We start from the raw sequence: 17,672 nt of genomic DNA, 5'->3' as shown, positions 1-17,672 counted from the left end.
TCGCAGGGCCGCTCGGTGCCCGTCTCTGTCGCGACGCCATCCCCGAGCTAGAGCCCGAGCTCGCAAAGGCAGGCGAGGGCAGCGGAGAAGATGGGTGTCGCACTGCACCGTTGGGCGACAGCAGGGGCGACACGGGCAGGGGCGACGCAGGTAGTGGAGAGTTCGGTGGCGGACGGTTCAGGAGTAGCTCTGGGGGGTCCGCGATCGACGCATCGACGAGCAGATCAACCAGGTGCTGCACCGACGGCGCGACCTCTGCCGCGTTCCACTGCTCGTCCTCCACGAGCTTCGCCGAGTGTGAGATCTGCGCCTGGTGGAACGTCTGCAGGAAGCCCTTGGCCTGCCGTGTCCTTTCATCAGCACCGCTCAGTACAGGACCGCAAGACTCACCTGGCTGATGAGCGTCCCGCGCAGGCCCACGATCATCCGCCGGCAGACCATCTCCGACTCGACGACGAATTTCCACGACTCATCGAACAGGCTGCAGAAGCTTGGTAGGTCTAGTGCTGCGTGCTGTTCTGCTCGTGCTGCGACGACCTTGGACGCTCGCGCGTGCGCGAGCTCCGTGGCTGCCGATAGCGTCCCCACTAGCTCTTCTTGCAACCCCGGGATGTCGACCGTCCCCTTGGGCATTCTTCCATGTCCCTGTCAGTGACGTATGCATGAAACCGAGCACCGCAGCACGTACCGCACAGACTGGAGCACGCTGATGATCGCACCGTTTTGCCGCTGCAGCCCCTCGATGCATCGCAGCAGACTCTGATACATCCTCCGTGCGACGTCCATGAACGCCGCGTGCGCCATCGAACGTAGCTCCCCTCCCCCACCGGACCTGTGCGTCAGCGTTAGCCATCGTCGGGGCAGATGCGTACGGCGTACTTACTTCTCGTCATCCACATCCAACCCTGGTATTCGCTACAGCACGTCAGCAGAACGCTACCTGGCATCGCTCTGAGAACGCGCACTCACTCGCCTAAGCGTATTCCGAACCTCTACCATGACCACCTCTCTCCACGACACACTCGCTTCTCGCACGCCCCTCGTCCGCGCAAGACACTGCAGCAGCGGTCGCAGTCTGTCTTTCAGCGACGTGTCGGGAGACTCCTGTATGACCATCTCTGGCGCGCCCTGGGGGGCATCAATGCGCTCGACGAGGTCCAGCCGCAGCGCGTTCACGAACTCTGAGGTCAGCGCGGAAGTAATCTCCATCGTCAGCTCGCGTAAATGCACCGGGAGTGCCGCAAACGCGTTCAGGGAGGACAACGGCACGTTCAGCGGCGGTCGCTGGATGCCGTTCGCAGACGGGGCCTTTGGGCTGTCCGGCGGCGACTCTGGTACCGTAGGCAGAGGCTCCCGGGGCGTATCTCTCGACTTACCCGACGGTGCAGGACTCGCCGGTACCTGCACTTTCCCCTCTGAGCTCACGTCGGCATCCCATAGCCGATCCAGCTCTTCAATCACGTCCAGCGCCTCGCCCCACTGTCCCGCCGCGACGAGGCTCTTCGCAACGCCCGTCATCTCCACTACACCTCCGACGACGCGCACGCCCTCGCGCACCGCGTCCAGATTCCGCAGGCGGCACTCCCGGCGGACGATCTCGAGCCCGCGCCGCGCGCCCGTCTCGTCGACGTCGCGCAGGAGCCCGCGCAGACGGCCGATACGGTCGAGGCACTGCTCCGACTCGGTCTGCAGGTCCTGCAGGTTGGACAGCGCGGCGAAGAATGACGTGGACCGCAGCGAGATCTCGCGGACGAGGTGCTGTTCAATCGTGTCCGCGTGGTGCGAGAGCTTCTCGAGTAGCGGCAGCGAGTACGATAGCGCAGCAGGGTCTGTGTCTGCGCCCTCGAGCTGCTCGGTGACGGCGCCGAACGTGCGCGGGTCGCTGAGGTTGAAGTTGGGGTCGAAGAACACGGCAGGGACGGACTCGAGCGGAGGAAGTGCGCGTCCGGGTGTGGGACGGGGAGCGCGTGGTGTGTTTGGATCATGCTCGTGGTGGGGGAGATCAATGTTCGACGAGGGCAGCGGTGTGGAGGGGATCTGGGCGCTGCCTTCGCGGCCCTGTTCTGCGTTCTTCTGGAACCGCTCCCATTCGGGGCCGACGGAGGTGAGGTATGCGTCAAAATCTTTCCGGCGCACGCGGGGAAGCTCAGCGGGGGGTACAGAGGGGATGCTGGAGTGGGCCTTGGGTGGCGCGGAGCGTTTATGTGGACTGTTCACGACGGTGGAGATCGCTGTTCGGGGTGAGGGGGTATCTGGCGCATCAATGAAATAGCACGCACCGTGGAAACCATATTTCGCGCTGCTCCATTCTGCAGGCAGTGCCCCAGGCTGGAGGGAAGAGAGAGATGAGCCGTATAAATCGAACGGGGTCGTCTCTGCGAAATAGTCACCGCGCCCCTCGGTCGTCGCTGAGACGCTGCCTGGGCCTTGCTTGCGCGATGCGGGGTCCCATGTAAATCGGTATGGTCGGACATGCGAAAACGTAGGTAGGTCGGCGACTGGTGTTCCTGGCCGTGAGGGGGTGGATGTGCCCTCGGACATGGTGATCGCCTACAAGGCGAGAATGTAGCGCCAGTTGCTGCAAGTTTGCCGCAGACTTTGGTGGTCGAATGATGAAGTAGTCACAATGACATGAACTTGCCTGGACTGCAACGAGCTCGTCAAATACGCGAATTTGTAGGCACGACGTTGGGTTGAAGAGCAAGAGTAACCAAATATCATAGAGAAACTGTATTGATTACGTTAGTATTTGGTTGCGCTAATATATGCGCAATTGCTTTGTGAAACGTAGTATATCTCAGATAAAAGGTTGCATCAGAGTTGATATAAAAATAGCATATAATTTCAGTGAAATCTATGCTTGTATTGCCTTCAAAAATGTAGATCTTACTTGCGGAGAGGTCGTTCTCTTTGTCCGAGTGTCATCGCCGAGTCCTACTGCATGTCCACCCTACCATCTATTCCCAAACCTTTGCGCCAGATTTTCGCTCTCTTTCCACTACACACACACGGGCCCGTTGCTTCGCCGTATACCGCATCACCAGTCGCCGCGCCTACACTATGGATACACTCACCGCGCAATGACAACTCAGATAACGAAGACCTGCTGAGCAACGACGTCGAGTGTCTGAAGTGGCAGGCATACCTCGCACTGCGCGGACTCAGTGACGTGTCTGTGCGGTGGGATGTCACCCAGGACGGCGCCATCGACGGACTGTTGCCGAATTTACACGTCCCGAGCAAGGACGGGGAGCAGGGCGGCGAACTGCTCCCAGCGCACCTTATACCTGGATGGGTAGACGGACGTGTCGGCGACGTCTTAGGCGAGCTTGAGGGATACACTGACATCGCCGCTCGTGATGAAAGTCGTGCGTGGGTGTCGTTGATGGAGGGGAACGTCCATGCCGCGCTGGTGCGTCTTTTTCCTCGCTGGAATATTGTTGAAGGTGATCTCGACGCGTCGTTCTCATTTAAGATGCTGTCGCAACCACCGCCGTCCGTGCTTGATGCGATTCTTACACCTTTTCCCGCCAAGAAACGCAGCCTGGCGACCGTGCTCACTCCGCCGCCTCCTCCGCTCACGGGTATCAGTTCTTTTATCCCGCCATGGGGTGCCCGTGTGGACCCTGCACTTGTATTTACGCAATATTGCGAAGCCATCGCTGCTCTGTCCGAACGATTGGGGACGGACAAATGGTTCTTAAACTCAGCGTAAGTATCGCCGAACACATCCGGTACTTATGCTGATCTTGCGCTCGCCTCGATAGTGCCCCGACCCCGCTCGACGCACTGGTGTTTGCGTACTTGCATTGCTTCCTTCACAGCAAAGACAGAGCGCTTCGCAGAGAGGTGTACAACCGAGAGAATCTTGTCAAGTGGGAACTCGGAGTGCAAAGCCAAGTACGTGCAGCATTCCGACGACATGCTACTGCATCTTATGCTTGAGGGTGGAGATACATTCTACGTAACTGGTGACTGGTGCGCTTGCGTTTTGCATGATCAGCCTGAGAGTTTTTGAATTAAACTTTCGCCAGTCAGATTCGTGTGCCACTGCTATATTGCCAGAGTAATTATCTGTCCCACTCGATCCTGTTGTGCGAAACGTTTGCAAAAGAGTCAGCGCGATTCCAGGCGTTGATAGCTGTTCATCTACTACAACCACCATTACAAGTACTTCCAGGATATTTAGTCCCATTCGTCCACTTGTCGCCGGCGGGGTTCTCAAATTAGGTCCTTCATTCACTTGCGTCAAGTTCGGCATAACCACTGGGGCAGTAGGTGTCCTCCTTCATGCCCTTTCACACAATGCAGTGACAGACTCGGATAGTTTCTCGGCCTAAGATCCCTTTCTTCGATTGACAGAACAGTCAAGGTGGCCGAGACAGATCTATTCCTCAGCCCTATTTATAGGGTCTTTTGAATAAGTGATGCAGAATAGAATTGAGTAGGACTAGTATATAATCATTTTGGCGTGACAGGAGCGCTGCACTTCGGCCCTGCAAGCGTTCAAACGTTCAAGTGTCGCGGCTCCGCGAGGCAAATTTGAACATTCACAGATACAAACTCGTAATATTCTCGGTCGCTCGTACACTTTGAAACGAGGGATCACATCATCACGAAAGTTGTACTTACCTTAATAAGTTCATCATGCATTAGGATTTCCCTAATACTCGGCCTTGAGGCTGCCACGGGCGGCATTTAGGCATACAGCCTACTCTTGAGGCTTACATACTTGCCTGACATGGGGTGTAAGTTCGAAGAGCTGATTGCAATTGGCCGCCGTCATTGAAATTCGTGTGATCGCAATATGACTGGCAGATCTGGTTCCAAATGCTTATCAGGTTAACGTTTGGGCGCTCACGATGGCATACGCGACCTTTCGCTTGTTGCGGAGTTTTTTTTAATTAATTTAGTTTCTAGGATTTATACTCCTTACCGTACGGTACATGCAGAGTGCAGACCTGGGATTTGTGAAAGCTTGACCCAAGTGAAAGTTGTGCATGCGCCTAGCTAGCCTCGGTGAGAAATGGCGACTTGCTTGATTTCCTCTCTCTCTTTCTGCCAGCTGGATAATCTCCGTGCACGGTACGTGCGCTGAAGGGAAAAGCTCAGGCCTTATCGTCGACTCTGATAGTGCAGCTGCGATGTGTGGGCTGCTGCTTTCTTCCAGTTTCTTGCTGACCGACATATATTGCCGGCGCAGTCGATTCTGGTGTCCGTGATTCCCCACGCGCCTGGTTGATTATGACCAGAGGTATTTCCGGCTCACCTCACCCGGTGGCAGGCACGACTGCTACTTTCCCATCCCACATAATAACTAGCTCGCCCTCTCGCTCGTCTGGACTCGCCCCTCATCATCATGACTCTCCCTCCTGGAATCTATGCCATCCTATACGTCCTCGTCTTTCTCTCCATCCCCCCGCTTGGTGTGGCCACCGCTGCACACTTACTTGGGAGATATGACGTCGTGGCTACTCCAACCTGGCTGATCACTCTACTTGCAATTTCGAGCATTCCCCTCTTTCTTGTTTTCCGTGTGCGGCTGCGATGGTTCAAATTCAATCGCGCGGCAGCACGTCTTGGTGCCGTACTGCCGCCTTCTTGGAAAGGGGAGCGCGTCGCGGGCCTTGATGTCCTTACGGAGATTATGGAGACCATGAAGATGGGATACCCGGGTGAGTGCATGTGCCTCTTTTCCAGCAAGGATGCTTTAAATTAAACCTATGGGATATGTACTTGATCGAACAGCCGATTTTGCATGGGATAAATTCAATGAACTTGGTCCGACATTCCAAATCAACATCTTTTGGGATTGCGGATTCCTTTCATGCGATCCTAATGTTATCAAGGTATTCCAATCGTGGCCTTGTTCGTGAAATATGCTCAAGCATTATCGGGGTTGTAGTGCATCCTTGCTACTGATTTCCAAAACTTTGAGAAGGGTGTGTCAGACGGGGCCAGGATATATGCCCTCTCTCATTAGCTCCGTTGACGTCCCAGGTGATTTATTCAAGACATATATGAAGTCTGTGTTGGGCACAGGTGTGTTTAATTCTGATGGTGAGTACGGTCAAATCGCATTCTATCATCCATTTTTCACATCGTGTTTGGCAGGGGACATGTGGAAGTATGGGTACAATTCGTTCGATTGCAAGATAAAAGCCAATATGTAATCATCGCAGATGGCATCGTTCAATGACGCGTCCGTTCTTCAGCAAGGATCGCATCAGTCACTTTGAGCTATTCGACCGTCATGCAGGTTCGTCGTACTCGGGAAGATTTTATTTTTGGACGCTGATTCTTCTGTACAGAATCTGCACTTTCTGCGATGAATGCTCGTATGCGTATCGGATGCGCTGTTGATTTTCAAGTAAGTTTATGCGCAACTATAATCAATGCAGACCATGGAAAGGAGGGAAATTACTGGTGCAAGTGTAGTATTTGTAAGAAACATACCCGCTATCCTCATAACTTAATGGCTGCCCCCCTTTTGTTTCCTTTATTTTGGACTCAGCCTCAAACAATTCCCCATGACAAATCGCGCACATATATCCACAATCAACTCTGTCTCAAGTCTTCCGTCGTTCATGCTAATGTATTACTCACAGGATCTCATCTCTCGCTTCACTCTTGACTCTGCGACCGAGTTCCTTTTCGCATCCTGCGTGCACTCGCTTCGCTCCCCGCTACCCTTCCCGCACAATCAGGCCCCGACGCCCTTCGTCTCGTCTCCGACATCCGCGGGGCAGGTCGACCGCGCCGAAGCATTCGCGCGTGCGTTCCAGCAGGCGCAGCAGGTCGTTGCGGAGCGCGCCGCGGTGGGTAAGATCTGGCGGTTTTTCGAGATTTGGAAGAATAAGTCAGATGAGCACATGCGTATCGTGAATGAATACCTCGACCCAATTTTGGAAGAGGCACTGCAGAAGAAAGAGGAGCGGGAGAAGGCTGGGGAGAAGGTCAGCCAGATGGAGGGGGATACGGATAGTGCGGACGACGAGACGCTGTTGGATCATCTGGTTAAATATACCAGCGGTGAGCAGAGCCTGTATGTGCGGTTGGAAATATTACTGATGGCTGATCAGATCCGGTCGTGTTGCATGACGAGGTGCTCAACATCCTGATCGCTGGGCGTGATACGGTCGGTGCCATGTTCTCCCTCAATCCACAATTTATTCAGTCAAGGGGTTTCTTCAGACAGCAGCGTCGTTGACGTTTACGGTCTATTTCCTGTGTATCTATCCTGCGGTTTTGCAGCGTCTGCGTGCAGAGGTCCTTGAGAAAGTCGGTTCACACAGAAGGCCAACTTATGCGGATATCAAGGACATGCGATATTTGCGCGCTGTGATCAACGAGACGTTGAGGTTGTACCCAGCCGTGTAAGTTCCTGAACAACGTCAGTCAAGGACAGTTCAACTTATTGCGTTTGAATATGATAGGCCCTTCAATATCAGGCAAGTATGGAATATAAACGCCCAACCTTCCTTATTGATCTTTAAGATGTCAGGTTTTCGATAGACGAGTGCCTGATCCCCAACGCAGATCCTAATGGAAAGCCCTTTTACATCCCACCTAAGGCTGCGTACGTATCTCCTCGTCCATTGCATTCGTAATGACGGTCTTAAAATCATGCCGCTAGATTTACGTATTCCGTCTTTGCTATGCACAGACGGACGGAATACTGGGGCCCGGACGGTGAGATTTTACTCAAATCCTCTGACGCCTTGCATCTTGATAGCTGACGCACCTGCGCCTACACCAGCACACGAATTCGACCCAGACCGCTTCCTGGACGAACGAGTGAACAAGTATCTCACGCCGAACCCGTTTATTTTCCTCCCATTCAATGCCGGCCCGCGCATCTGTCTCGGACAGCAGGTGAGTGCGCCCGTCTTTCGTTCTCACCTCCCTTAGTCCTGTTCTCAGCACCCGCCCCGTTTTACACCACACCGTCTGCGCCTGGAGAATACCACTGACGTATCTAACAGTTTGCATACAACGAGATGTCGTTCTTCCTCATCCGGCTGCTTCAGCGCTTCTCCGCGATGGAACTCGCGCCTGAGGCTGCGCCGCCGGGCTCGCTGCCCCCCGCGGAGTGGGCGGGTGGCTGGGGCCGGAAGAGCTTCGAGAAGTTCTGGCCGAAGTCACATCTGACGCTTTATTCAAACGTGAGTGTTGTGCGCGGCTCTACCTGCGAGATGGCGCCGAGGCTAATTGCGGATGATAGGGTGGGTTATGGGTGAAGATGACCCAGGCAGAGGAGATGGAGGATGCGAGCGCGTGAGGTGAGGCGGCTACTGTTGTTTTCAGTACGATAAGTTGTGTATGACGCGTCTCTGCCATCGCTGTTATTCTACGACAGCGCACGGTGCCGTGGCGTGATGTAGTTAAACGGATGTGTAGAACATTGTATGTACTAACAGGGACTGTCGTAGCTCGTACCAAATCCACTTCACTCACGTTCGCTCGAAAGCCGAAGGGCGGCAGAAGCTCGCTTGCATGTGGCGATTAAGGTATGTTTCCGGATGCGCGGAATACCCATCGGACAGACGATGACAACGGATAAATCCGATATAAATTGTCCATGAACATAATGATACACAAGGAGACATGCTTTATCTACGATAGCAATACAGGGTGTGGGACGATGTCATGGCGAAATCACGATGAGAAAATATGCGAGACAAGATTGAAGGGGATGTTGCCAAGGGAGGGCACGTCATGTTATGCGAATGATAGCATCGAACAAGGGAATGAGATTTGCTGAAGGGGTTTTGGCGAAGTAGGAGGACCAAAGCGGAGAATAGGTGCATATACTCATTCGGATATTCATAGATTTTCCATGAGTCCTTTAAGGATTTTGTGCTTTGACATCGCGCCGGTATCTTTATCGACTTCCTTACTCCGCTTCTCGACCGATATAATGGCGCATTCCACCTCACCTGGAAGAGCGTCCAGTGCCGCTTGAGCACGTTCAGCTTGCAATGACCCAATCAAAATCAAGTCAGATAACAGGTTAAAATTCTGGGAAAACAGGCGAGGGATGGTGATAGTCACCGCATTTATCGACGTCCTCTTGTAGAGTAGTCCACAAGTCCTCGCGACGAGTATATGCTTGCTCTAATTCGTCGACTAATCGTTTCATATTGCCCTTTACGGCTCAACTCAATCAGTGCTAAAAAAGATCTACAAGCGGTGTCACGCACCTGGACATCAGCATACGTAACCTTTAGATCGTCTTCGTCATGGAGTGCCATAGTCTCCACTTTCTTGCAGACTTTATCAAATGTAATTACCCCAGCCCCAAAAGCCAGATCGACTGTAAACCGAGCTCACGGTATACCAGACGCAAAATTACCTGCATATATGCGCACGTACCCTTGTCCTCAAGTGTTCCATGGAGCTCCTTGACGTGCGTGATCACTGGCACGATTGTCTCCGCGAGGTATTGTTTCATCGCAGTGTTTTGTGCAGACATCGGTGCTTTGAGTTTGTTTGCCAGAGCGATAAGTTTCTCATCCTCATCTTCTCCAGGGGTGCTGAATTCCCAACGGATGTTATAGTTCTGATGGGGCTTGCAACAACGTAGCGAGATTGACGTACACGTCATGTAGCATAGCAACAAGTGTCGTTTCGTCATCCCAATCCATGTCTTCCTCCTCACTAGCGTGTTTACGAAGGTCGCGTTCCTCATTGCGCTCTAATGTGTTGAGTCCTCGGTAAGGATCGTATGAATGATCGTATGCCTCTTCCTCTTCTTCTTGAGGCTGTTCATGGATAGTAGAAAGCTGTGTGCGATTCCTGAGAAAGCGGTTTGTGTTCGCGTTCTGCAGCTTAACGCGTGCCGTTCTCGCAGACGGATGTATAGCTGCGAGAGGAGACTTTGGTGGCTGTTTTACTGGAAGACACAGCCACCGAATGAGAAGTTGATATCATTGACATGGCCGGGAACGCACCATAGCGAGCGAGGGAAGATTTTTGATATCGTGGATTGATAGGCGATAGCTTCTGGACGAGGTGAGACTGCTGGCGGACCATGGGGAACGAGCGAGGGGGAGATGTCCGCGACGGCCGCAGCGGCGCGCGAGAGACGCGGGCGACGCGACGCACGTGATGGGAGACTAGCCTGAAATAGAAGGAAGACAAGCGCGCTCATTCCCAGCGGCAACTTCTAGCTAGCGCTTCCACCACCTCTGTCTCAAGACTGCCGCTCCTTTCCATTCCTTCCTTCCTTCCTTCTTCTGGAGCCCGTCTCGCGGTCATTTCTCTATTTTACGACAGAGCTCCCAGCTCGGCCGTCGCCTTTTGCGTGTAGCTGGGTCAAGCCAGGTAGTGCTGTCCTCACCGCGCATCCTCTCATCCCCTCCGTTCGTCCGATCATTGCGGCTTTGGTCTCCCACAATGAGCAGCCGACAACCCAACATCTCTGCGTCTGAGCTCAAGCTTCGTAGGTTGGAGGGTCATAACCAACGACTCAAAGAGGATCTCGCAAGACCACGTCTACGAGTGAGTGAAGCCAGCGTAAGGTACGATATCTCCATATGTATGTGGGCGCATCTCACGAATATCTGACGTGGTCAGCCTGATACGCTACTGCAAAACAACAAAAGACTATCTCGTGAGTACTGCTCCGTGCTGTTCAACTGTCTGTTGTCTGCCATTACCGACATGTTTTGGAGCCCTTTTGCCTCTCGTGGCGATCTCATTTACTTTCCCATACGACACGATGCATTTTCGTGTCTCCTTGGTCGTGGCCGTATGGTCACGCTGCATATTTTGCTTCCATCTGATTGCTAACCGGATTTACCTGTACAGGTGCCGTCTGTATGGGGACCTGTGAGCAAGGCAGAGGATCCGTTTGCTACGGCACAGCAAAAGTCTGGGTGCTGTGTCATCATGTAAGACTCATCACTCATTGGCATGGTATGTCTTCGCGCTATGTCCTACGTTACTTCGGGACCGATGTTTGCTCAGATGTGACAACGCTACAGTGACATCCGATCCAGGAAGGCGGGCTTGCTGTCCTATCTACGCCACCGCCCCTCGCTTCCCTCCGCGCGTCCCCCCCGTTCTGCGCACCGCCCACAAGACTATCGTGGTCGCTCCTCATGCAACTTTGGACACATTACCTTGCCCTAACATCTACCATTCGCGGATACATGTTAGCATTTGCAATGCAGTACATATTATACGGAACTTCTAGCATCCGGTCAGGACTTTGCTATTGTTTACTCTGAGCCTGAGTCAGACACTTCTCTTGTGTAGCATAAGCTCGATTAATGGCACACTTTTCTCTCGTTTTGACGTGGTCCCAGTTCTGGTAGTGATACAAGTTGACATTACTTACCATCTCCATTGTGGAACAAGGTATGTGCTCACTTATGTTTGAATTGTACTTGTCTCAACCATATTGTCAGAGCTCGTTAGAGCAATGAACGAACATGGTGTCTAGCGAGAGCACTTCTTACAGACACACACGTTAGTATCTAGTGAACGAAGTCGCTTTCGCAGATATCGCCGGTAGCCGATATACCCTGTTCGAATTGAAGGTAGCGGACATGGTCGTCATGGGGTGCGCAAGATTAGTGACCCTTGTACTATTGTCACCGCAATGCCGGTTTTATTCCACTAATGGAGAGAAGCATCCGGCCTTGAATTAGGACAAACAGCCCAATACTCGGATGATCTTAGTAGGCAGAGCTTCCAAATTACCACCATTGGTGAGTACTCCAACTGGGACATGTATTGATTATGGTCAAGGTGTGCGTGGAGTTGCATAGTTCTTAAACGCAAGGCGAGCAGTCACGCGAGGATCAATTCATAGTCGATGCATGACTGACTCGCGATGTATACAATCAGGTTATAGACCTGCCTTTCAGAAACGCAGGACGCTCTGCTGGGGACATGTGAACCTGAGGTGCTGGTTTCTTGTCCAGTAACGCGTACCACATGTTCATATCAACAAAGGGAAAAACGTCTTATATGGCATTTTGTTCACTCCTCTTTACTGTGCTCTATCCATTTGGCAGCGAGAGTGAAAGGTGATGATGGTCTTACATATTGAAACCGTCGTGCTGCCCTCTATCACATGCCTATAGTATGATGGAGAACACTCAATCCATGCTCTTGTTCTTCGCCTTTTTCTTTCTTAAAAACGACTGACATTCAGTGTCTGGTATGTTGCTCTCATTTTGGTTGTATGGCGGACCCATGTATGACTATGTGATCAAGCTTGCAGCTCTGCATGTTTGCCTTGCACTATTGTATCACTAACCCACACCATGCTGAAATCTTACAAAAGGAGATCATGTCATGTATCAGGGAATATGTCTGAATCAAATTGACAGAACTAACACTAGCAGGTGACGAGGTGCGCCAGAAGCAGCACTTGTATCTCTTCAGCCTCCAGCTTATCATATCCTTTTTTGTTCGTATGAGAACCATGCTGATAGATCTGTGCTTGTTTTGACAGTTTCCATGAAGCGAAGTCTGAAGAAAAATTACGCGCTCTCTGATCGTACCTTCATCCCTGCGAGAACCAGGCTTGTGGCGTCTAGCAGGAGAGCACAATGAAGCAATATATTCGGATGTGATGTCCGAAATGCAGACATGACTGAAGCGTCTGTCAAGATTGCCAGCAGTGGTTCTTGTTTGACATTGGGATACGGGCATGGTACGACTTGTCTTATTTTTATCGCCTCGCCTTTCCTTCCAACGCTTGTCGTGGTTGCAGCTGTTCTTTCGCAACTAGCCCCGGCCGATTCCTTGCGACAGATTTGATGAAAGCAATATTAGCGCATTTAGTCACAAACTGCGATGTCAGGACGGAGGATGGCATTGGACCCGTTGCATTTCGAGCATTCTATAGTGTCGTGGAAGTAGAAAGGCCGGAGTACTGTTCTGGAAGACAGTAATGCATCCCACCGTGTAGCTATCTGTTTAGTATCGCATCTCTCGGAGGTACCCCAGCTTGCTGGGGAAATTCTGAATCAACTACAGCTCAATATAAACGTGATGTACCTCTTTCATGGCCATGTATCCCAGAACAGATTTCCGACTACAATAATGTTTCGGTGCGTGTTTGAGGCCGCGGTGCAATAATCTTGGAGCCGGAATCGATCGGGTACAGCCTCACTGAGGGATATTGCGGTCGTGAATGCTTGTTGTACTTACTGCGACAAGCTTCGAATCTTTATATCAACGGTATGTGAACATTATCTCACTAGTGGCCACATGAGTTGGGAGCAGTGAGGAGGGCACACGTGCCAGAGTGAGAGCGTCCATCAAAGTGAGATGAGTGAACATTCCAGGCAGCAAACGCCGAACGACGCTGACAGCGGCCGGCCTGTGCAGCGTTCGCCCGTCTCAGCCAAGGTCGTTTTCCCACCAAACTCTCATCTTCTTACTTTCTCTCCTACCCCAGCCCGCTGCTAGCGACGACGGACGGCATTCTCCTCGACCTACCTCCAACTGTCCGCAGTGCCCTAGACGCCTGCGTATACCCAGTGTCCGGATTCCGGTCCCAATATTGATCTGCTGGTGAGCCTTGCTGGGCGCCATGCGTGCGCATCCGAATCGTCGTCGCTCACCTTCTGGTCGTTGGCCTTGTCGTGCGAGGTCTCGAGGGCGTTCAAGAACTCGAAACGACCCACGCCCGCTCGCCATCATTGTAGCCCCAACTCTGATACTCGCGCCTGGACCTGAAAGATGAACAACCGACCACAGAAACAGTCGATGTCGGAGCTCAAGCTTCGTCGTCTGACAGAGCACAATCAGCGATTGAGGGAGGACTTGGCGAGGCCAAGGATCATGGTCAGCGAAGCCAGTGCGAGGTGCGTTGCTTTCTCAGTTGTGTCCTGCTACGTGCTGATGACATGCATATCCCCCTGTGCCTACTTTTCTGCCTGTGTGTCACTGCTCTTCCTCGCATACTCTACGTCGATTTTCAGCCTCATTCGGTATTGCAAAACAACGAAGGATCCTCTGGTTCGTTATCTCGTGTTCCTACCAGCGACCATAGCTCTGTTAGACCGTTCTTAGATGATGCATCTGCTGACGTTGACCGTAGGTTCCGTCAGTTTGGGGACCGGTCGCCAAGAACGAGGATCCCTACAACCAACCAGGACCTGGGAAGGGAGTCGGATGCTGCATTGTGCAGTGACAAGCTTCTTCTCCAGCCCCCAATCCTGCTCGTTTCCGCCAGTACATATACCAGCGCTCTTTTTATTTTCACAAGCCAATTGCGGGCTTGCCGCCTTACTCTTATCTGCATAATGGCATGATCTGTGCTGCTTCCAGTGACGTTTTGTAACTAGCTATGTGTTGTGGTTACAGAGGGCATCTATCGCAACGACCCCGAAGCTCTAAAGCATTGTATCTCGTCACTCATATTGTTACTTACACCTTACCTCAACACCATAACGTTCCTTATCAGTAGTCCTCGGGCGATAGACCTATATATATTGAGATAGTTGAATTGCGCATTACTGCTTGTGGTCAGACTGCGCGTTTCTGGAAGGTGTGGCCATCCAGTATGGAGCGAATATAATTATTATGTCAGGACGAACTCTAGTTCAATCTCGCTGGCTTGTTTAAATTTGTTCCGTATTCTTTAACTACCCACTCGACAAACTTACTCCACTGCTCATTATATGCAGCCAGTGCATGCTGCTTCTCGTCGTCATCCAGACAGGAGTACTGGGCAAACAAATATGTTGGTGTATGGTGCAAATGACGGACAAGAGCATACCTTGAGACTATCGCGGGCAAGTTCGCCCATGGTGATCAAACCAGAGACTTCACTCGACACAAGAACCTGAAATACGCGAAAGCTGGTATCAGTGGGCGGCAGAGAACGCATGAGCATTGGTAATTACAAACCTGGTAAAAATCATATGTCATACCCGTGCTTCCCCATGCAGCCGGATCATCCGAGCTCAGCACAACTGGAAGGCCATGGTTAATCATGATCGCAAGTGGGTGCATCGGTATAGATGTGGTCAAGCGCTTCGTATCTGTACGTCAGGACGACGGCAACGAACGAGTTCGAATGGAAGTACTGACTAGGACCTCGTTCCTATGCGTGTAAAATCGAATATTTTTTTTCATAAAAACTGCGTGAGAGATACGAGCAAACGTACGAAATGGGGCAAACTTCTAGCGCAATCTTCTTCTCCTTGCAGATCTCCATTAACTTGGGATGTTTGACGAGGGAGAAGCTGATCGGACTCCGCGTCAGTATGTCGTGTGACCGCGCATACAAGGACATACCCATGGCCTATGCGCTTGGTACCCAAGAGTATAGCATCATATAGGTTCATATCAGCAGCGGTACCGTCTCCGAGAGTCTCGCCGGCATGGAATATGAACGGGATGTCTAACCCAAGCTCTTTCTGGCGTTCTTGGAACGTAGTGAGAGGCTTGATGTATTCTATCAAGGGTCTCAACGAATCTTCGTGCCCTATGAGGTCAAAACCTGGGGAGACAAGCCAAAGTAAGAAAGCCATGCGCGGCAGAATGCGAACAAAATGACCTGCGATCAGATGGGGGAATTCTTGCTTGAGTGCAAGGCAGTCTTCAAGGTACCATTCCAGCTGTTCCGGGGAATCCGTGCGCATGGTGGAATATATGACCTAATAAGTGATCGTAAGACGCCATCGTGCGCACATCAAGAATGAGAAATATACTCTGGAGCCCACAAACGCATTTTCCCGACCTTGTCTCTTCAGATCCTCCTTCACTTCCTTGATGACGCCGTCATATGCCATCAACCATTCTCGGTGCGGGATGTTACTCTCGCCATCTTCGCCGCTGCAGAACCTGCAAAAATATACGCATCCAATCCACGGTCAATGACCGCTGAGATTATGACGTTCGTACTTTTGCCAGAAGCTGAGTCTCGGTTCCACATACGAGATCCCGTCTTCGACGGAGGACAGGAAAAATTGCTTGACATATGCCTTCCAGATTGGCATGTGGAAGCAAAGTGGCTGTCGGGGTTCAACACGCCTGCTACGACAATCAATATACTGAGCCTTACCTCATTGACCTTGAAGGTGCTCGTAAACTTGGCCCAGATCTGCGTGGTCAGGTTGTGATGGAAGAGTCCCAAACGGATCAGGATGTGTAAGTCGACATGCTACGAGAATACAGACCTTTGCAGTCGTGTTGTGGGTTCCGTAGGCCTCTGACGGATTTATTTCCATGCAACTAATGACCCAGTCGTCGAAGCCACGCGGGCCACCCAAGCTCACATCAAAATTATCCCTCGCTGCGCGTATCGGTACGAATTCACCAGGAATGTATGCGTCATCTGTCAAAGATGTCAAGTTGGTCCGCTGAGCGAAAGGAAGCGCCTTGAATAATGGCAGCGTGGCCTTGATACTACTTGGTGTAAGACGGGTTGTAGTGCGGATATATATTGCGGGTTGTGTGAGAGCGATCTCAAGTAATTTGCGAGCTCTGACGGTGGCAAAAAGGTGTGCATGGAGGAGCGCACCCTTGGGCATCTAAAATCATTCAGACGTCGTGAACAAGTGTCTTGATTGGAGGGACACAAACCTTGCTCATGATATGGAACACTTTCGTATGCACCGCGATGTCCCGTGCTATAATCAAATTCATCGAATTGGTTGCAATCCCAGTACGCCGCTGATAGAATACCTGTAAGGAACGCCATTCCGGGAAAGACATTGGGGGAGTTGTCGTCAGGCGAGTAGTCGAAAATGGTCGTCTTGTTCACTCCCCAGACTGAATTAGCTTCAACGGTGCGAATGGTGCGCACAATGTCGTCTGCTTCTTTTTCTACATCCGAGACCTGTTTGAGCTGGTACGCATCTAGTCGCGACGATCGATCCTGCAAAATAAGGTCATTGCGCGAGGCAAAGTAGGCCTCCATCTTCTGGTCAAACGAAGAGACGTGGAAGCTGCCAGAGATGCACAATGGGAGAGATGATGTGAGCACTCGCGACTTGTTTTTTACTCATTCGAATGGGCGCGAGTCATTGTGAGCGCAACCGCATTCCGCAAATAAGCTGAGCGCACGATGCATCCCGGGTAGCCTCCGACTGGGACATTCACATCACGGAACTAAGTAGGGCTATCGATCACGAAATACGCATGTATTCGCCTTGCAGCTATGTCTGTTCGATGCGGGGGTGATGGCATGAAGAATGTTGGATGAAATGAAGCACACGGTAGATATATCAGGGACGCGCGATGGACGACGAGGGTTGAGATGAAAGTCGAGACGCCGAGGGAGCACTCTTCTCCACACTACTAGACTCAGGATTTGGCCCTGGCCCCTGGCAGCGAAAGCCTGTATGCCGAGATGAGTCACCCAGGATGCTATTGCGCCGAGGTCCCGAGCCGACCGTGACTCCGAGAGGCCCTATGATATCGCCCGCATCCCGCATAAATACGAGGCGACAGTCTGTCGCGTCCATCACCGCCATAGCTCCTCTCTCCTCTCCCTCGTCAATCATTACGGTGCGCATCTGTAGTCTCAGTCTTGTCCTGCGTCACTGACCTACAACGGCACGGATAGAACACCATGTCCGACGGTATGGCGACCTATATTAACGGACACCACGAATCCGTGCACCGCTCCCACAACTGGCGCACCGTAGAGAACTCTGCAGGCTACCTGCTCAGCTCCATCCGTCCCGACATGCACA

General features: G+C 52.0%; 5 protein-coding genes across 5 annotated transcripts; 2 read left to right on the top strand and 3 right to left on the bottom strand.

Annotated features, from left to right (window-relative positions):
• Positions 1 to 47: 47 nt before the first annotated feature.
• On the bottom strand, positions 48 to 2,541 carry FIBRA_04322 (uncharacterized protein; the record flags this gene model as incomplete). Its single annotated transcript, XM_012326134.1, has 6 exons — positions 48 to 189; positions 246 to 340; positions 391 to 634; positions 689 to 832; positions 884 to 915; positions 970 to 2,541. The coding sequence occupies 6 exons, from the start codon at positions 2,539 to 2,541 to the stop codon at positions 48 to 50; spliced, it is 2,229 nt and encodes a 742-aa protein (XP_012181524.1).
• A 400-nt stretch (positions 2,542 to 2,941) lies between these two features.
• On the top strand, positions 2,942 to 3,945 carry FIBRA_04321 (uncharacterized protein; the record flags this gene model as incomplete). Its single annotated transcript, XM_012326133.1, has 2 exons — positions 2,942 to 3,711; positions 3,768 to 3,945. 2 exons carry the CDS (start codon positions 2,942 to 2,944, stop codon positions 3,943 to 3,945), a joined length of 948 nt encoding a protein of 315 aa, XP_012181523.1.
• Positions 3,946 to 5,359: 1,414 nt separating this feature from the next.
• On the top strand, positions 5,360 to 8,281 carry FIBRA_04320 (uncharacterized protein; the record flags this gene model as incomplete). The annotated part of the gene is made up of 15 exons (XM_012326132.1): positions 5,360 to 5,675; positions 5,749 to 5,849; positions 5,906 to 5,942; positions 6,001 to 6,060; positions 6,115 to 6,127; positions 6,183 to 6,259; positions 6,312 to 6,370; positions 6,609 to 7,032; positions 7,083 to 7,138; positions 7,195 to 7,376; positions 7,505 to 7,579; positions 7,637 to 7,692; positions 7,736 to 7,875; positions 7,986 to 8,165; positions 8,225 to 8,281. 15 exons carry the CDS (start codon positions 5,360 to 5,362, stop codon positions 8,279 to 8,281), a joined length of 1,833 nt encoding a protein of 610 aa, XP_012181522.1.
• A 732-nt stretch (positions 8,282 to 9,013) lies between these two features.
• On the bottom strand, positions 9,014 to 10,035 carry FIBRA_04319 (uncharacterized protein; the record flags this gene model as incomplete). The annotated part of the gene is made up of 5 exons (XM_012326131.1): positions 9,014 to 9,148; positions 9,204 to 9,316; positions 9,376 to 9,536; positions 9,601 to 9,895; positions 9,954 to 10,035. The coding sequence occupies 5 exons, from the start codon at positions 10,033 to 10,035 to the stop codon at positions 9,014 to 9,016; spliced, it is 786 nt and encodes a 261-aa protein (XP_012181521.1).
• Positions 10,036 to 14,565: 4,530 nt separating this feature from the next.
• On the bottom strand, positions 14,566 to 16,894 carry FIBRA_04318 (uncharacterized protein; the record flags this gene model as incomplete). The annotated part of the gene is made up of 13 exons (XM_012326130.1): positions 14,566 to 14,694; positions 14,747 to 14,812; positions 14,878 to 15,003; positions 15,061 to 15,073; positions 15,138 to 15,215; positions 15,268 to 15,472; positions 15,530 to 15,629; positions 15,684 to 15,816; positions 15,877 to 15,986; positions 16,037 to 16,075; positions 16,152 to 16,505; positions 16,558 to 16,604; positions 16,660 to 16,894. 13 exons carry the CDS (start codon positions 16,892 to 16,894, stop codon positions 14,566 to 14,568), a joined length of 1,635 nt encoding a protein of 544 aa, XP_012181520.1.
• Positions 16,895 to 17,672: the final 778 nt, after the last annotated feature.

The sequence above is a fragment of the Fibroporia radiculosa genome, assembly GCF_000313525.1.
Source record: "Fibroporia radiculosa TFFH 294 genomic supercontigs, scaffold2802, whole genome shotgun sequence".
NCBI lineage: Eukaryota > Fungi > Basidiomycota > Agaricomycetes > Polyporales > Fibroporiaceae > Fibroporia > Fibroporia radiculosa.
The sequence above is the reverse complement of the archived record's forward strand: the minus strand, read 5'-3'. Positions and strand labels throughout refer to the sequence as shown.